The sequence below is a fragment of the Lissotriton vulgaris genome, chromosome 9, assembly GCF_964263255.1.
Source record: "Lissotriton vulgaris chromosome 9, aLisVul1.2, whole genome shotgun sequence".
Classification (NCBI taxonomy): Eukaryota; Metazoa; Chordata; class Amphibia; order Caudata; family Salamandridae; genus Lissotriton; species Lissotriton vulgaris.
The window spans coordinates 59150510-59175994 of NC_141697.1; the positions used below are offsets into that span (position 1 = coordinate 59150510).

Below are 25485 nucleotides of genomic sequence, written 5' to 3' on the forward strand. Positions count from 1 at the left end.
CCGCTCACTTGGGTTTACTAGGTTGGGAACGTCAAACGCTCTATACACAGGCTCGCTACACATATGATGATCACTCACGCACACACTCTTAAGATATTAAGCCTCAGTGTTTGAGGCCTTAAGGCACCTGCAAACCGATTGGCCCTGCTCACATTTCTCAGGGACAGTAAATGTGATGTGTGTCTTCTGCAAGAAACGCACCTAATACTTTCAGTTTGGCAGCGCCTTAGATCAAGATCAAGATGGTTTGACTGACAAGATTTCTCCTCTACTCCGGGCGGGAGTGACCATTCTACTTGCAACGTGGTTGGGAGCCACACTTACACTCTGGCCTCCATATATTGCCCAAATGGCTCACAGTAGACCTTTATCAGGAATGCCCTGGGTGAGATCCTGACCTCCCCAGATAAAGATTTAGTAATCGGCACTTAGGGTAGGCGGAACTGGGGCACTCTCAAACACCATGCAGAGTTGGCTTGCGGAGGAGACCGGCTTGCGCAACCCATCCGCTAGAGAATAGACTTTTTACTCTGCAGTGCACCATACTTATGCGTGATTAGACCTTTTCCTGACCTCCCCCGCATGGCCCATGCCACAGTGGCAGTGGAGATAGGAGCGCCGCATTGTCGGACCATTCCACTGCTATGCCTTCACTGACGTTGCAGGCGGACTGGCTTCTCAGAGGGGGGTGGTGATTGAATCACAGGCTCCTCACACATGAGCCCAACGTGGAGCAGATCCAGAAGTCCATTCAGGACTTCCGTGAAATAACGACAACGGATGTACGTCAAGCGCACTACTATGGGACACATTAAATGCAGTCCTTCTTAAGGGCAATTCTTGGCTATCGCAGCTAGGCTAAATAGGGAAAGGAAGGCCAGTTGGGACAAATTGGAAAGCACAGTTAAAGAATTAGAAGAGGCCCACCAACGTACTCGCGCCATCAAAGCCAGGTGACAGCTTACAGTGGCGTGCAAGCAACTGAAAGCATTAGATATAGACAGAGCGGAATTTACACTGCTGCACACTAAGCAGACATATAATGAAGGATGAAATAAGGCAGGAAAACTACTTGCCCACAAACTACGCACACAGGTGGAACGGCGCCGGCTTGTGGAGATTGAGGGCCAAGGGGTGAAAGGTGATACTGCACTTCTGGGCATCCCTCCCAAGAGTTGAGACTGCAGGCCTTCTTTTATAAGTTTCTACCTATTGGTAACTTTTTATCCTTCTTGTAGCCGGGATCTTCGACTGCGTGCTTTTTCTTGTATAATGTATCCCCCATCTTACCCAATTGTTACCTCCCTTCCTAACGCTTTGTATACCACCCTCAAACCTGTAAAGCGCTCCGATACCCTGACGGGTCTGGTTCGCGCTCTATAAAACTTTAAAATAAATAAAATGTATGGGCAGACAATCACATAGCAGGCAAATTTGAATGCTTCTATTCCCGCTCTAATCAGTAGAAACGCTGAATGAGCTGGCAGTGGCAGGTTATGTTGCAGGGGCCCCAGTAACCCATATCCCAGCATCTGAGGCGGCGAAGATGGACGTCAACAATAGCCCCGAAAAATACTTCAGGCCACACGGAATCTACCTATGGGTAGGGCTTTGGGAGACAATGGTTTTCCCCCAAAATGTTATAAATTATTAGCACTGGCTCTCGCCCTCCTCCTTTCTCGCCTTTACAACTCGTTTAGCGACTCCAGGCGGGTCACACCATCCATGCAATTGGCATCTATCATAGTCCTACCGAAACCCGGTAAAGACCCAAAGAGATGAGTATCATACAGGCCCATCTCTCTGCTAAATGTTGATCTAAAAAGTGTTACCAGTGTGCTGGTGGCGCGCTTAGCACCTCATATGCAGAGCCTAATAGATCCGGATTGTTCATTCCTGAGAGAAGCTGTAGCGATGGCACTAAGAGACTCTGCCACATTTTCGATAAAACACAGCGTACAAAGGTGCCGACCATAGTCCTGTCGGTAGACATGGAAAAAGTGTTTTACAGGGTTCACTGGCCCTACCTAAAGGCTGTACTTACTAGATTTGGGCTTGGGGAATGGTTTCCACGCTGGTTTAACTGCAACTACGCTCTCTCGGAGGCCAGAGTTAGGGTAAACCAAACCTCATCTCGCCCCTTCAAGATCTCCCAGGGGACTAGACAGGGGTGCTCCTTGTCATCCTTATTGTTTGCTCTCTATATGGAGCCATTTGCCAAGCCTGCCCGTCAAAACACACTGGCATCACTGGGTACAACATGGGTTACAGGGAACACAAATTATCACTTAACGCAGAGGATGTGCTACTGATTCCGACGCAACCACTCACCTCTCTGCCTCTCTTTCTACAAGACATGTCGGCCTTTGGCCAGGTTTCATGTTTTAAAGTTAAGTTAAAGAAAACACAAACCCTCAGCTTAACCATCCGAAGGGCAGACTGGCTAAGAATGTCAGAATTGTTCCCTTTGAATGGACTGCCAATCGGGTGACATACTTGGGCATAAGGATCTTCCCTACACATGAGCGCACAGCACAAGAAAACTAAGCTGCCCTCATTGCTACGATGAGGTAGGAACTCTCGAAATGGAAAGCGCATACACTGTCCTGGCTTGGTAGAATAGCCGCTGTCAAAATGAAATTACTCCCCGGATCTTATATGTCATGCAGACACTCCCTTTACAGCCCCCCACCTCAGCCTTATCTACACTACCACAGCTTATCCACGACTTTTTATGGGAGGGGGTAGAAAGCACGCATGGCATACAGCCAGACATACCTTAAGCAAAAGGATGGCGGGCTCGGTATCCCTCACTTAAAAAAATATTATCAAGCGGCCCAGCTCCGGTACATATTAGAATGGTACAGAACAGCATCAGAGAAGCATTGGTGCTTTATTGACCGCTTGGTTGCTGGGATCCACATGTGGAAAGCGCCATGGCTACCAAATAAATGTAGACCCATTGGAGTTTATATCTCACCCATAATGAGGGCAACAATGGGAGCATGGGACAAGGTGCAAGAAAAATGACTCCTCTCCACGCCAGTCTCCCTTGAACCCTTTTATATGCCACCCTGTATTCCCCCCGGTGGCAACTGCGTACGGTTACATTAAGTGGCAGGAAGCCAATTGCAAAAGGATGGGAGATCTCTTTGACGAGAAGGGAGTGATGGACTTGAAGGTGCTGCACACAGGATATGGTCTACCCTTGTCGCCCATTGGCAATACATAGCTTTGAGACATTGGGTCAGACAGCCCAACATACGCCCACATGCTAGCCGCTCGCTGACAGCATTCGAGAAATGGTTTGTCAAACGCCATTCGGATAAAAGACTGCTCTCAGATATTTATAGCTTTCTTACCGCCCCTCACTGTCAAAACAAATCACCGGCACAGTGTAGGTGGGAGAATGAATGTGAAAGGGAATTCTCTGTCAAGGACTGGCAAGACATAATACACAGAGCAAGAGTGTCCACCGGCAGTACCGCCGGCAAGGAGATGAGCCTTAAAATTGACCATTATTGGTATTATACTCCAGTGAGAGTTGCAAAGTAGATAGTGGGCGGGGACACACAGTGCTGGAGGCAGTGTGGACAAGAGGGTCTAACGCATCGGCTATAGGGTTGTCCACAAATCCAGCAATTCTGGTCAGCTATCCTTACAGATAAAGACAGCATTTATTAGACAGAATTAACCAGATTTCCAAGCTACACAATACTGGGCTTGCCCAACGCTCTAACCTTTCCTTTATGATCCTGTCAGGGTAGAGCTATCGCCTTGGCCCTGGCAGCAGCTAAGCAGATTCTTTTATCTAGACGGGGCACAACCACGATTGCGACCCACTAAGACTGGCTGCATAAACTGTGGGGTCTTGTGTGAATGGAAAAGCTGACGGCGGGAGTCAAAGGACGCTACCACGCTTTGATAAAACATGGGGCTCAACCATTAGATTCCTAGCGAGCGAGCTTGTGGAATTGACGTGCCCAGTGTACCTACGCGTGCTCCACCACACACAGGCGGCTCGCGCGGAGGAGTTAGTCACTACACCAGGTTCCAGGGAATTACAACTGTAGCAGGGCTACACCTTAAGCGGTGTCTCCCCTCCTGGGCTGTCGAGCCCCCCCCTTTTTTTTCCCCCCTCTTTCCTTCTTCTGTTATATGTCTCAGCCCCACTGTTACTCTTTTCTCAGATTAATAAAACTGTTATTATTCCCCAATGGCCTATGGATGTAGGGGGCAGCTGTTGTTCTGAGTTCTAAAACCAATAAAAAGGTTTAAACCCAAAAGCATGGGTGGTTGCATGGGAACACTCATGTAACCCCGCCTTAATGCAAATTAATGCAAAGCAGCATTTTGCGCTGCTTTGTGTTACTTTTCCGCACAAACCATTATTTGCGTTGGTATGTGAATCATAAAACTGGTTTAGCGTCGGGTTAGTGTAAATAAATTATCGCTAACCAGGCTCTAAACCTTTGAGAATCTGGGCCTAAGTGTGAAGTGGCCTGGGGCACTTGCACAGACCGCATCTCTATATCTTTTTACCTTTTCGTCCTTTACACCTTTTCTACAACACTGCTGTTTAACAAAAGACAAACTAAATAAAACACTGTAAAAAAATGCTTGACTTATAAACAGTTAATGCTGCTTTCATCATGTTGGTAAAAGGGTAGAAATACCTTCAAGGAATTTTGATTCTAAATTTTAGATATTTTTAGTGATTTAAATCCAAGACCCACTTAAATGAAGGTCTCTAAATGAATTCTATAACTTTTGTTAGATAGATCAATTTAATATGGTCACACTATGAGATCCAGACATAAAGAACAAAGAGAACACGGGTGTATGTAAAAAAATTATAATTTACAGACTGTCATTTAAGTGGGTCTTGGATTTAACTCACTAAAAATATCTAAAATTTAGAATCAAAATCCCTTGAAGGTATATCTACCCTTTTATCTCTTTGCCCAAACCCTCAAGGGTATATTGGGTTGCTCATTGTGTTGTATTTCATCATGTTGGGTTCCGCCAAATCCCTGAGCAATGCAGTGTTGTTTACCATTCTTATGCCCTCTGTCTGGCACTCACCATTCATGAGCCCTTTCATGCCCGCCGGGCAGAGCACCGCCGCTGTGATGCCTGAGTTGGGACTGTTCTCCGGCGTTGTGGAGCCGTTGCACTGTTTCTTGCACTCGAACACCACCAGCTCCTTGCACTGCTTGTGACAGTTCATGCCGCAGTCTGTGGAAAGGTAAAGATAAGGGCATTGTCAGTTTGGTGTGGAGAGGTCCTACAGTAGCAGCTATGACCCTTAACTTTGGTACCAGTGGACAGAGGCTCTAATCCCACACATCACTTTTTTGCTTTCTACAGTTTCATGCCCTAAGTGAGATGAGTGTACCCAAACATGCATCTTGTGCTCACTTTGCTACTGGAACCAAGCTGTGCCAGGGCCGGACTGGCCGTAGCGGGCACCGGGCGTTTCCCTGGTGGGCTGCTAGGGTGGGGGGCGATTTTGGGCCCTGGGGTCCATTTTTGTTACAGGGCCCTGCAAAATCGGCACATCGGCCCTGGAAAACAGCTTGGCGGCTCCCAGGGTGGTGGGGGGTGGGGGGTGTATGGGGCGAGCTCTTTGCCAGGGCCAGTTTTGGTTCCCAGTCCGGCCCTTGCTGTGCCCGACTGAAGAGACCCACCTAGGGTGAAACTGGTCTTAGGTTGCTTGTGTTCTGGTTCAGAGAGAGCTTGGTAGTTCAGGCTGCATTATTGGAGCATCATCAAGGCTGATGTATATATGGCGGCTTTAGTCTGAGGTGGCTTTGTGGGCAAAAAGACAAAAGAGTGGGATGCGGCCGCGAGTAATTACTGGTGACTAAGATGAATTGAAGCATTCCTTCCCTCATTTTTTTGTTTACTTCAGTGAGGTTCTAATTCAGACTTTTGTACTTGATTAAATTGTATGATCGAGGACAAATACATTCGCTACTGTTGAGTTCGAGGTGAAATCAAGGAGTAAAAACAACTGAAAGTAAACAGGGCCCTTTGACGCGGTTTACTACGTGTTCCTGCCACTGGCTCCATGGCTCAAGAGCAGAACTTATTTTAAATTCGATACGTGAAATGAGACAAAAAGAGTGGACATTCTTTATACTAGTATCCTTATAATAAAAAAGCAACACCGCAGTAACATTTAACAACTTGTGCCTTTTTAAAATAGTTTTTTTATCCTTAAAATTTCAAATACATTTCGGCTTACTACATTTATGCCAACACGCTCTATTTAAATGGATGACTACAAATTTCTCAAGTGAGTTAAAGGGGAAATAAAATCCTCTAGTTTTATTGTATCTCCTGTTCTGTTTCCAAGTGTTGGCATGTATACAATCGCTCCTATGGGTAAATCATTGCCTCTAGGGGTAATTCTAGCTTATAGGGTTATACCATAGCTCTGTGGGGTGTGCACTAGATTAGCCTGGAGTTCTGATTGGGGTACAGTTGCTCCTTCTAAGGAGATACACTACACTGCTGATTGATTCAATGCTCTATTGCTAAAGTGCCCTATACCCAAAGGTGTATTGGCACCGGGAAGAGATAAGTGGGTGGAAAATCCTGGTCCATGAGCAATACGCTAGACAGGCCTCGAGCTTAGTCTAGTTTTCCTAACCAATACACCAGATTAGCCTGCTGCTCCTAGGTGAATGCCCAAGATTGACGCTGCTGCTAGGGCAATGCACCAGTTCAACACGCTGTTTAGCCTGTTGTCCATCGAAGGATGCACTACTTTGAGCTACAGTACAAAGCATGTAGTTTGGCTTTCTACAGCACTTAGGTAATAAGCAATATTAGTCTGTTACTCTGAAAGGGGTTCACTAGACCAGCTTGTACCAGAGTACATTCCATTAGCATGGCACTCCGAGGTGACTGCCAAAGATTATCCTGGAATTCCTGGGAGATGCACTCAATTTGCTGAATGCTCTGAGCAGGGCGTGCTAGATTAGCCTTGCACTCCTAGGGGATACGCTCAATTCGCTTGGAGATCCTGGTGGAGATACGCTAGCTCAACACGCTGCTCCTAGGGTTCTTACACTAGACTGACATAGTGTCTGTCCTCTTCCACCACATTCTAAATCTTGAATTCTTCTTGGCAGGGATGAACAGCTCACTATTGGCTTACTACACACAGACTCAACAGTGCCCGCAGCCAAGTTGCTAGCTACAAATGTTACTGCATGAACGTACCTCTGCACCGGTATCCTTGTTTAATAACACCCCAGAGCTGAAAAACATAAAAACATACATTTGCGTTAGGAAATATTTCGCAGTAGCAGTTATTGGCCTCATAAGTATTTACAAGAGCTTCACATATAGTAGCAGCTCTGCAGGTTCCATTTATTTTAGCCGATGTTTGAGGTGAATTTACAAGACTGCTTTTAGGCAGTATATACATTTATAACACAATGAAAACTTGGGGGCAGATTTACCAACTTTTGATGCTATTCAGTGCTGTGTTGCATGGAAGGGAGAGAACAGAACAGCACTATATCTACTAAGGTATGGCACATTTTCCCCTCTTTTCTTTTGTTGGCACACTTTAAGTTGTCATGCACCAGAGCACATGGCCATTCTGTGAAGCTTATGTTTTTTTGTACTGGAAGCACACACTTCCAGTGCAAAAACTATACTTTAATATTTTTCCCACATTTTATGTGTGTTGTACAGTGCATCATGCATGCAAAGTTGGAAAAATGTGGGGAGTTATAAAACATGCTCCACTATTGCACCTGCCTCGAGGCAATTACAGTTTTTGGCACAACCCCCTTCTACAAGTGTTAGTGGATAGAGATTTGCATTACACCCACTGAGTGGTTGCAATGGGACGCCCATTTAACACGTTACACTTTAGTAAACTTTCTTACACAATCATGATGTGTGTTGAAAAGTCAATCCCACCACAACATTTTGCTCTGGGTTTGCATCGCTTTTGAGAAGCAACCCTGGCAAACATTATTAATAAATTTGGGCCCCAGTTTCCTGACATATAAAGTGCCTTCCCTGCGTGACAGCCGGAGGGCAGGCATAGAGTGCGGATAGTCAGAGTGAAAGCACTTGTAATTAAAGGTAGTTGTAAAGTGGAATGCATCCATGTATCCAGAGAGCTAGTATGAGCAGGGGACACTTAGTCCAACTATTGTTGATAATAAGTTTCAGTGGCATACTTTGGATTGATAACTGGTGTCAGACCTGTTTTGACTCTTTGATTACAGGCTTGCCATCCTTTCTGAACAGCATGATTACAGGCACTGTACTGCAGAGGCGTAACACAGGCCCCTGCATCCCCCGCAGTGCGGGGGGGGGGGGGCCCAGGGGCTGCAGGGGCCCCTCAGCACTGTACTCACGCCAGAGAGCTCCGGATTTAATCCGTAGCGGGCCCCTCCATGCACCTTGCAGGGGGGCCCCTACAACTTTCGTTACGCAGAACAGCACTAGTGCTGGGGCATCAATGCAGACAAAACACATGTAAAAGCGTAAATATTGAAGGCAGAGGACGTGTGAGGCAACAATGATTACCAGCGGAGTACCATTGATGGAAATGGTATGAATAAAGGCACAATATCTACTGTGTGCAATGTTTACATATGCCCACTTACACTACGGGATAAAGATTGTAGGAAAATTAATTGATAACATGTTCTTCCTTGGGGCGTGAATACTGGAATACAAGAGCAACCGTTGGCTTGATCACTTGAGTGAAAGTCTTCTGCATGAACTGAATAGACTGCAAAGGTTTGCATAGATGATGTTTAGCAATTGCTCCCATCCCTGTTCACCACATGGCTCAACCACTCCCTTCCCATGAAAAAAATCTACTGAGGCTTACAAATCCAGCACAGTTGTCACAAAATGTGGGCCGAAGATAGGTGGTCTCCTGGAAGTTGTGCGGAAAGCCGAGGCCCAGTTTGGAATAGATGGAGCTGGCTCTCATGAAGTAGGCGGTGATCTCATCCCGGCTGATCAGACCTTCCCTGCAAAAAAGAAAACAGAGGAGCTGAAACCAATGAGGTTGTGGCATCATAGAGCAGGGGCTGAAGGAACCTCCGACAAGGAGATGGAAACAAGAAGGCGGCCATGGAACCTTGAAGAAGGTGGAACCCCACTGGAAGGGGTGGAAACAGGAAAAGAACTATGAAGAGGATGGAACCTTCGTGAAAGGGAGGGAGACTCAGAGGAGATGGAACTAGATGAGGTGAACTTCAGAGCAGGAGATGGAACCTGATTTAAAGGAGAAAGAACCACTGAGGAGGAGATTGAAGCAGAGAGAAAGAGATGGAATCAGAGGAGGTGATGAGAGAGCGGATTAAATCAGGAAATTAAGTTCAGAGCAGGAGATGGAATCTCAGTAGTTGAGAGGAATCACAGCAGAGGAGATGGAAACAGAAGAGGAGATGGCAGTGAAGGCAACTCAGAAGAGGAGATGGAAGTAGAGAGCATTAGACAGAAACTCAAAGAAGAGGTTGAGACTCAAGAGAGGGGAGCAACCACAGAGGAGGAGACGGAAGCAACCACAGTGGAGGAGATGGAAGCAACCACAGAGGAGAAGATGGAAGCAGAGAACAGGAGATGGAGTTGATGGAAGCATAGAGCAGAAGATGGAAACAGACGAGTTGATTGGAGTGAAGGAGATGGAAGAGGGTAGCAGAAAGTGGAGTATCAGGGGATGAAATAGTAACCAACAGGAGGTATGCGAGTGAATGAAATAAAAAAAAAAAAAAAGGAGTTGGAAGCTCAGAAAATGACACAGACCTTTAGGTGGCATAGAACCCTAGGGGAGGAGGTGGAACTGGAGAACAGGTGATGGACTCACAGAGGGAAGGTGGAACCTAAGGGGGAAGTTTGTGGAAACAAGATGTTGAAAAACCATAGAAGAGAGGTGGAACGCTGGAGGAAGTGGTGGAAATGGAGAAAAAGTGATGGAATATCAGTGGTAGAGCTGGAACCTAAGTAGAGCAGATAGAACTGCTGAGAAGAAGTTGGAAAGAAAGAGAATGGGATAAAACCTCTGTATGGGGTGGTACCTCAGAGGAGAAGATGGATAGGTCTTTCTGGTGTTGTCACTGTCTTTGTGTCTCTACCTCAACAAAAGTTGAATGAGGCAAGAAGGGAATGTACTTACAGCATTTTATTCTGTCGTTTTGTGCACAAATAAATTGCCTTAAAATTGACAAGGAATGGTCCTACGTCTCTTGTTGGGACCGATACATATACCAGATCCTGTTTCGGACAGGTGTCTAGAGCAGGGTAAAGTGGAACATTTACTATAATACCGCGGACTACAATGAAAAACTCAGCACACAAAGATGGATAAAGTCACAGTTCTGGTATGTGAATGGCTCTGTGCCTTCCATCCTGCTCTAACCAGCCTTCACGAGGAAGTGACTAGTATAGAAAGTAAAGATTATTCAAAAGACTAGTCTATTTGTCCATGAAGCATTGATCTTGCACTTACCGGTCCTTGTCCATGACACAGAAGGAGAAAGGGAAGCTGGCTGCGATCTTTTCAAATTCGTCCTGCGAAATATACCCATCCTGGTCATGGTCATAGTTCTTGAAGACAGACTGGGTGGAAACATTGAAACGTAATAGCCTTAACAGAGGATCTCAAGAGCAGGTCTTAGTAACCATAACAATTTATAATATACCTTTGTTTCCTTTTCACTGCTAACTGTATGCATGCTATTCATCCACCATCAAGTACCTATGTTTCCTTTCCGTGTGCTCATTCATATTGTTAAAGATCCCGCATGCCTTTTTTGCAAGTCTACATAGCTACTCTGGGAGTAAGGCTTCTGTTTGCGTTTTACTCTTGCTTTGGACACAGCACATACATTTCAGATGCAGTCTACTCTTTTCCGATCTTCAACGCCGTTTTTCCTTGATAAGGTTATCTCTACTTGATGCCAGGCGTTGATTGGTTATGTAGTGTAACCTTCTGACAGTAGATTTCATGAAAGTCCTTGTAGAAATTCAAGCCTCGCCAGAACAGTCTGAATTTTATTTATTTGTACTCCTGGCACCCAATTATGGGGCATATTATCAAGGGGCTGCGATAACATTATCTCCACTTTAGCGTCTGTTTTGGAGCGAAAAGCGACTATAATTTTATTGCCTTATTAACAAGGACACGCTAGTGCGTGCTTCCTTACCTTAGCGCCCGGTTTATTATCGCCTCGCATCGCTAATGAGATGCAAGGTAGGCGTGCCTCGTCAAACTACATAAAAATGATCACTAACGGGCTTGGCTGTATTAACATCGGGGCGCCGCCCGGGTTAGCGCTGATATTTATATCACTAACAGGGCCTTAATGCTGGAATTCAACATCTGTTAAATTCCAGACTAAGGCATACTTAACATGGGAGGTAAATTGTGTGACTGAGACCACAGTCCCTCGCAGTTTTCCATGGAACATCGCTGGAAAACCAGCATGTTCCATGGAAAACATCGCTATTGCTAGGATAATTATCGCCATTGCGCGAGGCATTGTTAATACAATGCTAGCATGGAGATAATTATCTGCGATAACCGGTGTTAAACATTTTACCGCTAAGAGCGGCCAGCGATAATTATCGCTGGCCATTGATAATATGCCCCAAAGTTCTTTCAGAGCACAGTCTTGCTCCTTAGTTTTGTGGCGACTAGTTACTTATTCTCCTTACGAGGCACTCTAGCATAGCGGGAGTTACCGCAGTGTAGTCAATGGAAAGTACCAAGTTCTGGTTAATTCAATACGATGCTTATACTGTCCAAAATACATCCTGATTGTTCCAAGCTAGCTATATAGCAAGGTCGACAAATGACTTGCATCTAAAGAGATTTGAATCTCTATTAAGGCAATTCTGCATTTCTCCAGGTATAATATTTGCGTTTTTGCATGATTCAATGTGCTGTTCTCTCTCAGAATGTGTACTATATGATAGTAAATCTAAAATTCCCAGAGGAATATACTACCACCCAAACAGTTTAGAAATATTAAAAGAAGCCACAGTTTTTACTTTTAGGGTCAATATTTACATCTCTGGGTACAAGGTTGTGTATACTTGTATTATGTATACAATTTGTTTTTTTCTGAAAAGTTTAATAACTCAGTCCCTCAAAATAAGTAATGACTTACTGTGACTCTGAATACTTGGTCCCAGTTGCTCTGACTCAAACATCCCCCATGGCCAGATATCCTGTTTGCGCTGCTGAAGTGCGTCATGTTTCGCTTTGACTCTCTTGTACTAATGACAATGACTCACGCCACAGCAGTTTGCGACTAATATCACTCTCTCTCTGCTGCTGCAGTAACTTCCTCTTTTCAGATGGACTAACATGGGGAATCTAGACATTTACTGCACAAATTAAGGGGGCTAATCTTGCCAATAGTTTTGTGCAAGGAGAGATATCTCCAGCAATTGTGTAACTAGCTGTAACAAGTTACCCCAAAAAACGTATCTTGCTGCAGAGGTTTCACAACTTCAAAACCAGGAAGTACTGATTGTATTAAAACAGAAAGTCTGTAGATAAAGAAAAATGTACATTCAAGGATTACTTTGGATTCGGTTTGACGTGCCTAAGAGCTTTAGAAGGTGAGCTTGAAGATTTGTGGTCGACCGGAGATTATTATATTGGATTACAAAATAATTTATCGTAATCCTGTGGTTCCACAATCTTTTTAATACTCACATCCACCATTCGCTGCACGTGCTTGCTGATGGTCTTGGGGTCTGGTTTCGGGGCGACTCCTGACGCCCAGTCTGCAACCACTGGTGGCTTGGAAGGCGTCAAGGGCTGAGTGGAAATAAACAGGAGACAATTATCAGAGATGGCCTGCTTTGAAACATACCTTGCTCATCTTTTAGAATTCTGCTGTCATTGTTTTCTTTTTTTAAATTCTTTTTATTAACAAAAGAAATCAACAATACAACACACAAACAATGACCAGGGTGTATCGGGTGACCACAGTTACATGTTTATGAATTATGCTCCCGACAATGACAGCGTGAATTAAGAAGAAAGGCAAAGGGCCTAGGCGTCCTCCCTGTCCGTCTCTGTAGGACCCAGATCTGGCGGTTCACAGATATCACCACGATAAGCATTCCAAGCTCCCCAGATCTTGACCCATTTGCGGGGTCGCCCCCTGGATAGATACACTGACTTCTCACGAAACATACACCAGTCAAGATCTTCCATCCATTTCCTTACCCGAGGTGCCCGAGAGGCCCCCCCAGAGCTGCGCTATGTTTCGTTTAGCGATTACACACGCGAGAGCCACCGAGACCTTACCAGAGCTCGGTAGGTCCGTAGGCTCCCACACATTCAATAGGCATCTTCTGGCCTCCAGCTCAACCCTCACTCCCCGTACTTCACTCATTTTGGAATGTATCTTGGTCCAGAATTCACGAACACTCTCACACTCCCACAATATGTGCAGGAACGTTCCAGGCAGCCCACACCCTCTTCGGCAATCAGCAGACCCAGCGTAGCCCATCTTCTGCAGTACCGGGCCCGTGACATAGGAGCGATGCAGAATCCTAAGTTGGACCAAATGGAGCCTCATAGGGACCGGTACCTCCTTGGGGGACGCCACCGCCTCCCTCCAGTCCTCTTCATCAAGAACAAAGCCATCATCAACCCACTGCCTGCGCAACAACACCAAGGGGTCCTCGGTATGGTTGATCAGCTTGCTATACGTTAAGGAGATAACTCTAGTGGGTACTAGGCCGTCAAGCAAACAATCCTCTAATGGTGAGGCTACTGGGGGTGTCTCACCACTGGGGACAGCGGCGCTCAGAGCATGCCTGATCTGGAGGTACCTGAACCGTTCTGTCTCATTCAGTTGATATTTAGCCTGTAATTCCTCGAATGTCAGCACCCTATCCTTACCCCATATGTCGCGAACCTGCGTTATACCAATTAAGTCCCAGCGATCAAACCCCTTGGTCTTCCAGAGCATCCCCAACTTCTCTGAACTCCACAAGGGAGTAGCCAAAGTTAAGCGACCGGCCCACTTAAGGTCCCTATTGGCCTCATGCCACACTCCAGTGGAGATCGAAGGAGGCCCCACCAACGGGAATCGACCACGCTTCGCATATAGAACACGGGTGTACTCACCCCCGGGGCATTTGACCGCGGTCCATCGCATAACCAGGGTCTACCGGCGAGCCGTATATAGCGTGGTTTATAGGGGCCACCTGCTGTCATTGTTAACTTGTAGAGGAACTTCTTGAGTGAATGGATTTTAAAGGATTAAAATGCAGTCCCTGGCATGAACTGGTTCTCTTTCTTTCTCGCTGACAACTCGTAGCCTTTATGATCTCTACAACAAGCACAATTATCATTCAGTGCAAGAACATGCTCATTTTTTCCTATAGCACTTAACCCCTTCGAGGCTGATGACGAGCTGGGCTCGTCATGGTGTAGCCTCCTCAAACACTGATGACGAGCCCAGCTCGTCATGAACAATGGGTTTTTTAAAAAGTCAGCATGACAGCAGAAGAACAGCAGCGCGCATGTGGTTAACAAGGGTATTTTATTTATTTTGCCTTCTCATTTTTAGGTCTGGTTTGATAGTGCGACTAATATATATATACTGAGTAGCCTTTGGGTCAGTCCATTTTAAAAACTGGCTTTCTTCAGCAAACCTTTCTCAGTCGTTAGATTGAGAGTTTGTCAACCATGTCTTGACTCAGTCCAGTTGAGTATTGATCTTTCACCTAATCCTATAGGCTATTTGTGTGGATCCTTCCACCTCCAGTCGAGTGCTTGCATTGAACTCCAAGTGGAACTACTTTCCTGTTAGATTCTTCTCTGTCCGCTGCTGCTAGCACAGCCCCATGTGTTTTACTCTAAAGCGTGAACACTGCATGTGTTTGCACATCAGACCCACACCTATAGACTTTTCCAATGCTTGATTTGGTAGGCAATCCAAGTGGCAAATTGGAATATAAGCTGCATGTTTTGGATTTATTTTAGGGAAATGTTCACATCGGAGGTGAATCCACTGGTAGGCTTTTCACCACTAGTCTATTCTCTTGGTAAAAAACCACCATAACCATAACAGAGAAGAACAGAGCTAATATTGGGGTAAAGCCCCACTGATTTCACCATGTGACACTGGCATATATATGACATGGTGCTGTGGCCCTGCTCGTCATTCATCAAACTCCATTGCCGCATACATGGATGCAATGACCTCATTGCACAGCAAAAGCTATTCAGGCAACTTAGCTCCAGTGATGCAGCCCTCTCCCATCTTCCAGTGGCCCTTGCTCTGCCAGAGACGTCAGTTAGTTGCTAGCAGCTTGTACTCCTGGTTTCAGATTTGGTACCGCCGGCCCTTACTATCTCTGACCTCAGAGGTCATGAAAGCAGTGGTTTTCTTTAGTTTCCATTGTTTTCTCTACTTGTCCTTCCCGCGTCCCACAGCAGAGAGTAAGAGGCTATTGGGGTGCCGAGTTTGGGATGAGGAATCAACGTTGTGATACCATTGGCTGTCAAAGGATTTGTGATGTCACTTTGGAATCCTCTGGTTTTTGGTGACTCAAAGTGGATGTGGCCAGCACGTGGCTGTGACCTTCACCCAAGTGAGGGACGCCTCATCCTATTTCGAAGGGGCAGGACTTCTATAAGGGCATTTTTCTTTTATAAGTTGTTGCTATAAAAACTTGTTTATTCAGAAGGATTAAAATCAACAACAACTTACACACTGAAATACAGGACTAGTGACAGGACACTTGACACTTAAGTGCATGTGTGATAGCCTATGTGAAATAGGACGCAGATTAGAAAATGTACTGCCCTCTACTGCATGATCACAGCGCAGAGGTGCTTGGTGCTACATATGTGATGCTTAGAGGCGCTTGGTGCTACATGTGTGATGCGTAGAGGCGCTTGGTGCTATATGTGTGATGGCGTAGAGGTGCTTGGTGCTACATGTGCGATGACATACAGGCGATTAGTGCTACATGTGGGATGGCGTAGAGGTGCTTGGTGCAACATGTGTGATGGCGTAGATGTGCTTAGTGCTGCATATGTGATGGCGTAGAGGTGCTTGGTGATACATGTGTGATGTGTAGAGGTGCTTGGTGATACATGTGTGATGTGTAGAGGCGCTTGGTGCTACATGTGTGATGCGTAGAGGCGCTTGTTGCTCCATGTGTGATGGCATAGAGGTTCTTGGTGCTACATGTGTGATGCAAAGAGGCGCTTGGTGCTACATGTGTGATGCGTAGAGGTGCTTGGCGCTACATGTGTGATGCGTAGAGGTGCTTGATGCTACATGTGTGATGGCATAGAGGCGCTTGGTGCTACATGTGTGATGCATAGAGGCGCTTGGTGCTACATGTGTGATGGCGTAGAGGTGCTTGGTGCTACATGTGCGATGGCGTAGATGTGCTTAGTGCTGCATATGTGATGGCGTAGAGGTGCTTGGTGATACATGTGTGATGTGTAGAGGCGCTTGGTGCTACATGTGTGATGCGTAGAGGCGCTTGTTGCTCCATGTGTGATGGCATAGAGGTTCTTGGTGCTACATGTGTGATGCAAAGAGGCGCTTGGTGCTACATGTGTGATGGCATAGAGGTGCTTGATATGTAATGGCCTAGAGGCGCTTGGTGCTACATGTGTGATGGCGTAGAGACACTTGGCGCTACATGTGTGATGGCATAGAGGTGCTTGATGTGTAATGGCATAGAGGCGTTTGGTGCTACATGTATGATGGCGTAGTGGCGCTTGGTGCTCCATGTGTGATGGCGTAGAGGCGCTTGGTGCTGTGTTCAGAAGCATGGGCCGGTGGGTCCTGGGCTACGGATTTGAAAATATACACTACTGTGTTCAGGAGCATGTGGGTGCATGTGTGACAGCGCGGTGTGACAAGGGGCACCATTTACAAAGTATATATCACTATGGTTTATGAGTATGGCCAGGACATACCTGTTGTACATGTGTGTGAAAGCACTCTGTCATAAAGGATGCTGATTTCAAATTATACAACTGTGTGCTGCAGGGCAAGGAGGTACCAGGGGCAACATATCTGATAACGCGTGGTCATAAAGGGCAATAATTACAACACATATAATATTGTAGTGCATAAGTAGCGTCATTTCACACCCGGGGTATATGTATAGGAAGTGCTGTCATAAAGGCCTTTTATTTAACTATATAGTCATGAATGAGCCAGCTTCAGGTGTGATGGCGCTCTCTCATAACTGATAAAATATTATACACCCTTTAGGGGTGCACACGGGTCAGACGGTGCTTACAGCTTCACTAGTGATAACGCTGCGCCATCATGGACACTGATTGAACAATATATACCCTTTAAGTGCATGTACGGGCCGGAAGTTACCTATAGCTACACGTGTGAGTGGAGTGGGTGTATGCTGTTTATTCATTTTCCATTATGACACAGCACTATCACTCGTGAAGCTGTAGGTACCTCCTGGCCCTGTGCATGCACCTAAAGGAGGTACCTACAGCTTTATGTGCATTAGCGCTCTGTCATAAAGGACGCTGATTAAGCAATATACTGCCCTGCGGTGCATAGACAGGGCATACTGCTACATGTGTGGTGGTTCTTCATCATAGGGGATGCTGTTGCAATTTGCAGCACTGAGGTGGATGTACAGGGCTGAGAGGAACCTCTCATTTCCTGTATGGAAGTGATGTACAACAAAATACAGAATTATAAGATACAGAATACTGAGGGGCTTGGTCAAGACATGTGGTAACTGGTGCTACACGCATAATGATGCTCTTCTTTTACAAAGAATGGCCCTTAGGTGCCACAGGGTCATGCGCAATACCACTCGGTCACTAAAGATGCTGTTAAACAATCTACTGTCCTCCGGTGCATGGATGAGGCCAGGAGGAGCCACATCATCATGTGTGATAGCACTCAGTCATAAAGGACACAGTTCAAAAATATGCATTTTTTTTGTGTATGCATGGGCCAGGATGTACCAGCAGCTTCATGTGCAATACCACTCAGTCATAAAGGACGCAGTTAAAAAATATACTGTCCTCCGGAGCATGGATGAGGCCAGGAGGAGCCACATCGTCAGGTGTGATAGCACTCAGTCATAAAGGACGCAGTTAAAAAATATACATTCTTTTTGTGTATTCATGTGCCAGGAAGTACCAGCAGCTTCATGTGGGATAGCGCTCAGTCATAAAGCGCAGAGTTAACAAAGATACTGTCCTCTGGTGCATGGACGGTGTCAGGGTGTACTTACAGATTCATGTCTGACAGTGCTCTGTCACAAACTATGGTGGTTAAACAATATAGCGCCCATAGGAGCATGGACAGGCCAGGAGTTACTTACAGCTTCATGTGTGATGGCGTTCAGTCAAAAAGGATGCTGATTAAAGACTATACCGCACTGAGAGCCATGAGCCAGCCAAGAGCCGCACAGACTACATGTATGATACTGTACTGTCACAAGGATGACTGACTACAAGGTGCACAATTCTACTGTGCGTGAGTGGGACAGAAGCTCTATCTATAAACACAAACAATGATGCAGATGATGCTCACCGGCAGCCTGTGGTTCCGCGGCTCACGGGCGTAAGACAGCTCATAGATCTCATCCTCGGTGTAGTACAGATCGAGAGACAGCTGGAAAAGACAACAGGAGGAGTCAGGATTCTGTGTGCAGTGACACTCTCAAATATGGTTTCAACTTGTTGATTCAATTCATTTGTAAATCTTCTAGAAAATCAATATTAACATCCTTCAAATATGTGGGACATTATCAGACCTAAAAGTGAACCTCAACCACATGTTCTGTCGCCAACCACACTTTAAACTTGAATGATATCATCTGCATTCATGGATCACACTAATTACCATAAAATAATTTACAGAAGCAGAGGAATGAAGACTAGCTGAGACACATCCTAAAAAACCTGTTGTTATCTGGCTCTTTGCTGCACAATTCACCAGGAAAAATTTCTGAAAACCCATAACAACTGTAGCCTGTAATCTAAAGTGATCGTTCACAATTAAAAGAAAAAATGAAAAACGACTCACTTTTGGAAACAATGCCTAGACCATGTTAGTTCTTTCTCTCTCTCCCTTCATCCAACCCTCCCTCCCAATCCCCGCCCCACTCCCACTCGTAAAAACATGATCGTGAGTCATAGAGCGATGATCAGCGGTTTTCACAGGTACAGCTGTCAATACTGCCTGCGTAGAACCCACAGGATGCTCGCAATTCACCTGCAGTCACAGGTGACACGTCATGGGTGGGGAGATGGGTTCCAAAAGGGGGGCCTTGCAGACATGGCATGAACACCACAAGAAAATCATGAATTTGGATTTACAGATCCAGGTTTTGATCCTTTTCATATGCTGGCACTCAAAGGCGACGGCCGAAAAACATGCCAGCGCCTTGTAATTTTCCACGTCGGAACTGTGGGGTTAGTGGTGAGCATCTCGGTGCCCCCCGTGGAGGGGCAGAAGGCTGCCACTTAGAACACAGCAAAGTCAAGCATTGTAGGTATTGACATATATCAACACTCAGTGGAGTAACATAAGCCCCTGCGGAGCTGAGGACCCCTGAGTTCCCGGGGGTCCCCCTCAGCAAAAGTGGTAGGTGATGGGCTGGGAAGGAGGGCCCCGTCCGTGTACTTTGTAGGGGGGCCCCCCTCAAGTTTTCATACGCCACTGTCACCACTCTTATCACGCGTGACGAGAAGGTCACAGCATGACTATGGGTATGGAGTCCCACCATCCGGTGAGCTGTCTGCAGAAGTCCAAGCAGCCAGTTAACACAAACTCTGAAGTAGTCCAGCTCCCAGCAGTTTGTGACGGGCCTGGCAGGAGACAGCATTAACAAGGGCACGAATCACCATGGTAATGCTGGCTCGCCACCTGTTTCTGATGCCAGCCTCCAGACAGAAGGCACGCACTGATGAAAACTAGACCAGCAGGTAGTCTGTCTGGTTCTTAAATTACGTCTGTGGACATAGAGCACAAGAGAGAATTTTCAGTCCATGATTATAGAAGATGTTTTACATTTTGAATGCAATTCTCTTGGCTACAGGGAGTTGTCGCACCTATTAATGACAGGTAGAGACGTGTTCGTGTTTGTTCAATCTGAGCATGATTTTGGCAGCTATGATGAGGTATCATATGAAGCTATCAAATAAAGCTGACAGGGAGGCCAAGACAGAACGCAGAAATGAAAGGCGGACTGAGCAAATGTAATTTTAGAGGAAAGGAGGGGACGGGGTAGATGCTTACCACCTACCCATGTTGGAAGTCTGTAAAATTCTAAAACATTGATGCATAGTAGATCAAATTACTATTTGGAAGGGACTCCCTAAATACACTCCTCCTAAAAAATATTACTTATGGGTTTCTCAACCCGATCTGTGATTTGTTAACCTGTTATCGAATCGCAAAATGGGTTTAATACATTGCAAAAAGCATCAGACCGGGACTGCATTAACAAGAGCAATGTCACCACCGCATTGTTGTTCATCCCACACTGGACCGCACAATACATTTCTAAGCAGTGTGGTGTCTGGCTTGGGACAGCATTATCACGGGTGCTGACATAATTCCAATGCATTCCTGCTGCCTGCTTCTGCAGATACACAATCCCCCTTACTGGAGACACACAATGCAGGCCACCTAAGTATTTGTTTGTGTCTTTCGCAGTAGTGTGTGCCAAGGGGCACCAGGGAGTTTGTGTAGTCCTTCTCGGCCAGGCCTCTACCACAGAGGAATTTAAACATTCCATAACGATGCTCACTGCAATCGGTAATAAAAATCTTACATGGAGTAGGACTGATGCCCCTTTGCCTGGTACATGCAGATGAGGTCTTACTCGTGGCACGTAGCTCCCCTGCATGGATTATGCTGCATGATTCATGCACAAATATCTCTAAAGTGGTCAGGTGAGGTTTGAACAAACCTAGTCTGGGTATGATAACACATTTGCATGCACGCCCAGCTCAAATTATGGCATTTTTAAGTCAGTGAGGAAAACATGGTATTTATGAGCGATCCATGTTGTGATACAAGGTGAAAACAAAATGCTGGAGCATCTGTATCCAAGGGAGTGGGTGAGGTGCTATCTGAGCTACTCTGAGTGAATTGATGCTCAGACTCCACTGGTACCCGGGTCACGGGTGGGCAGAGCAGGGCACTTCTCGTGTATCTGCTTTCTACTGCACAAATTCCCGATCCTTTTTGAATCACAATTCACACAGTATTAAGAGAATGCGTTTTGAAGCTCAAGTGCAGGATTCCTAACCCCCTTGAAAAGAACAACAGTCTGAAATACATGAGGGATAAAATGACAAATGAATATATGAGTGGACGCTTTGAAAACTGAGTTCACAATAACATTACATTTGTCATGAAAGTTGCGACAAGCGTATAGACTATGTAGCATGTTGTGACAACAATGGTAAAGCAATAATAAATAGATTTGCTTAATGAAAGCTTGGCTGACATTGAATATTTTGGTGCAAAATGTTGCTCTTCTGGCAGAATGCCTCTGAGACTTCTTGTCTCACATCGCACGGACATCTAATAGTGCGCAGGCCACATCACTAATTGACATGTTCTCAAAGAGTCGGTCCACAAATTACCTCAACTATATGCACCCTCTCTGTAAGTACTTCAGTCCTTTGCTTGATATATTTTGCATTCTTCAATACCTGCCTTTTGTTTCTGATTTACATGGATGTAGGCAACACCCACCTTTCCATTAAATAACAAAGAAAATTAGTGACAATCACAATAATCACAACATTAAGATTAGAATCCAAAAACCGAAACCTAACCTCGATGATTGTTACAGAACTTGTTGACAGAAAATGGGCCCGGGGAAAGTTATGATTTTGTTTGGATTTATAAAGACCAAATTTCTTTCCTTCACTCCCTTCTTATCCCATGTTCCATCTTCTTCCTTTTCGGTCCTCACTCTTCCCTCCTCCAAAGCCCCTTTCCCCTGTCATCATGGGGGTTTACTCGCTGAAGGATAGTTACATGAAGTCTTTACTACACTTCCTATGATATGTCAAGGCGTGATTCACTCTACTGGTCTTGGATGTTTAAGAAAAGCTTTCAATAAAATATTTTAGACCTCACAAACATGAAATTGGTGCAGCCTTGCCGTGCAGAACTCTTTCTATGAAGGGACCTGAAGGCCACCGAGATCAGTTCCTGGTGGCCCCCGCTCCACTGACTCACCGTGAGTAGGTGCACGAGGTCCTTGTTGGCGTCCAGCGGCGGCACCACCTGCTGCAGCTGCACCAGCTCGTTGATATGGTTGTAGAGCGAGTGCAGCTTGGGGACGTTGATCTTCTGGTCCTCCAGGTAGTCCGGCATGCCCTCGTGCAGTGAGATCAGGTCTTTCAGGTGTACGCCCAGGATGGGGATTTTGAACCCCGTGCACTCGCCGTACGCCCGCCGGTAGTTGTCATAGTTCCGGCAGGAGGACAGGAGTTCCGTCATCTCATTCATCACCTAGGAGGTTGAATGTATGGGGGAAGGCAAGAAGTGAGAAAAAGGCCACTGTTGAATACCAGAAAAACATGCTGGATGGTCCCACAGTCCTCTTACCAGGGGCCACATTACGGGTGCCCACAAATTCCCCCTGGTGCTGGGGACTGAGTTAGCTGCCCTCCCAGGAGTTGCAAAGTCTGATGAAATAACACAGATCTGGTGCTTACCCTGAGTAATCACTGCCGGTGAGGCAGTCAAAATGTCATGAGGAAACTCCAGGGGAGAATAAGGGATTATTGTGGAAACTGTACCTGGAATTACAACTTTCCCCGGTAACTCTTTAGTTCTTGGGGAATTCTCAGGGCTGAAGCTCTAATCCCCAATAATTGCAACATCTTTTGGTAAACAGGACCCCCCCGCTATTGTTAACTATGGGAATCAACATGCCATCAGCAGAGGGGGACATGCAGGGAGACCCATGGAGTTTAAGCTCCAGATGCAAGTACACACAGAAGATGCGAGCATGCAGTTTTTCACTAAGAAACTGCCACTTTTTGCTGCAATTTATTTAAAATTAGAAGTATGAAGCAATCATTCGAATAACCTTCACCTTCTGGTGTGCTTTCATTCTGGAGTGAAAACGTTAGACGTTATTGGGAGAGTAATAGATGAATAAACAAATGATAACTTTATACATAAAAGCATTTATGGAAATACAGAGGAGGTGAAGTACTTACCAACCCCTCAATCGCTCAACAATTCTGTTAGGTATGTTACGAATACATAGTATTCAGTAGGCTGTTTTTGACTTCACTACCTTTGGCTAGATACAAAATAGTATATACATACATACATGTTGTGAGTGTGTGCTTTCTCCATAGGAGGACTTCCGGATGATACTTAATGGGACCCCCCCACCCATGTTACATATCTAGATCACATGTGGTATTGCTGCTGTGGTCAGCAGACACAGTATAATGTTGGTAGAACAACTTGACGCACCCCTGAGGTTGTGCAGACTCAATAAAAGGCGCTCTCCTTGTATTCGCAGTGCATGTTTGTCCATGGAGATTAGACTCAGGCTGAGACAAGAAAAGGGAAGACAGACTACGAAAGAGGAACGCAGAGGGCTCTGCAGGTGAAAGCGAGGCACCAGTGGCCTCAGGCCAGAAGTGATCCCTTCACGAAAACAGATTGTTTGCACTTTGAGATTTACTATAGCATTTCAGTGTTTATATATTCATTCTTAGGCTCTTTTGGGGCCGTTTATACGAGAGATAGGAACAGGTACAAAAACAGAGTGCAATCAACATTAGTTATGGGTACTAAATGTGCTTTTGCAACCAACTTTGACTGCTGGCGTAAATGTAGGAAACTTGGGTGAACAGTTTACACACCAGTTTTCCATTATTGTTACCCCTTGAACACTGTTGTTCACTGACAGTGACCCCCAGCTAAGAGGTGAAGGCAATCTGCATGCTGGTAAGAAAATAAAGCAACCCCAGTCTTTGCTAACCTCCCAATGGGCGGAAGTGCTAAACTCCCAAATCGACAGAGGTGCTAATCTCCCAATGGGCAAAAGTGTGAAGTGCTACACTCCCGAAGGGCGGAGGTGCTAAGCTCCCAATTGGCGGAAGTGCTAAGCTACCAATCGGCGGAAGTGCTAAGCTCCCGGGAGGAAGTGCAAAGCTCCCAATGTGCGAATGTGCTAATCTCCCAATGGGCGGATGTGCTAATCTTCCAATAGGTAGAAGTGCGAAACTCCCAATGGGCAGAAGTGCTAAGCTACCAATCGGCAGAAGTGCTAAGCTCCCAATGGGAGGAAGTGCAAAGCTCCCAATGTGCGAATGTGCTGATCTCCCAATGTGCGAATGTGCTAATCTCCCAATGGGCTGATGTGGTAATCTCCCAATGGGCAGAAGTGCGAAACTCCCAATGGGCAGAAGTGCAAAGCTCCCAATGGGCAGAAGTGCGAAGCTCCCAATGGGCAGAAGTGCGAAGTGTTACGCTCCGAATGTGCGGAATAGCTAAACTCCGAATGGGCGGAAGTGCTGAGCTCCGAATTGGCAGAAGTGCTACACTCCGAATTGGCAGAAGTGCTAAGCTCCGAATGAGAGGAAGTGCTAAGCTCCCAATGTGCGGAAGTGCCAAGCTCCCAATGCGCGGATGTGCTAATCTTCCAATGGGCAGATGTGCTAACCCCCCAATGGGCAGAAATGTGAAGCTCCTAATGGGCAGAAGTGCAAAGCGCCCAATGGGCAGAAGTGCAAAGCGCCCAATGGGCAGAAGTGCAAAGCGCCCAATGGGCAGAAGTGCAAAGTGCCCAATGGGCAGAAGTGCAAAGTGCCCAATGGGCAGAAGTGCAAAGTGCCCAATGGGCAGAAGTGCAAAGCTCCCAATGGGCAGAAGTGCAAAGCTCCCAATGGGCAGAAGTGCGAAGCTCCCAATGGTCAGAAGTGCGATGTGTTATGCTCGCAAATGGGCGGAAGTGCTAAGCTCCAAATGGGCGGAAGTGCTAAGCTCCAAATGGGCAGAAGTGCTAAGCTCCAAATGGGCAGAAGTGCAAAGCTCTCAATGGGCAGAAGTGCGATGTGTTATGCTTGCAAATGGGCGGAAGTGCTAAGCTCTAAATGGGCAGAAGTGCTAAGCTCCAAATGGGCAGAAGTGCTAAGCTCCAAATGGGCAGAAGTGCTAAGCTCCAAATGGGCAGAAGTGCAAAGCTCTCAATGGGCAGAAGTGCGAAGCTCCCAATGGGCAGAAGTGCTAAAGCCCCAAATGGAAGAAGTGTTAAGCTCCAAATGAGCCGAAGTGCAAAGCTCCCAATGGGTGGAAGTGCAAAGCTCCCAAGGTGCGGAAGCGTTAAGCTCCCAATAGACGGAGGTGCTAAAACAAGAGCAAAAGCTATAGATTTAAGACTTTAAACGAGAGTACAAGAAGTGGAAGGGACTCCGAGGATGCAGAGCCTTAAGCTCTTCATCACCCAGCTTCAGAA

At 46.0% G+C, this 25485-nt stretch overlaps 1 protein-coding gene across 1 annotated transcript in view; it reads right to left on the reverse strand.

Annotated features, from left to right (window-relative positions):
* Nucleotides 1–25485, reverse strand: part of RASGRP1 (RAS guanyl releasing protein 1) — a 306300-nt gene that overhangs the window by 8329 nt on the left and 272486 nt on the right. Inside the window, exons 9-15 of the mRNA XM_086937025.1 lie at nt 22239–22514; nt 18567–18647; nt 12716–12820; nt 10499–10608; nt 8873–9017; nt 7234–7270; nt 5086–5238 (exon numbers count right to left, since the gene is read on the reverse strand). Coding sequence (XP_086793151.1) covers nt 5086–5238; nt 7234–7270; nt 8873–9017; nt 10499–10608; nt 12716–12820; nt 18567–18647; nt 22239–22514 — 907 coding nt within the window. The remainder of the gene's footprint in view (nt 1–5085; nt 5239–7233; nt 7271–8872; nt 9018–10498; nt 10609–12715; nt 12821–18566; nt 18648–22238; nt 22515–25485) is intronic.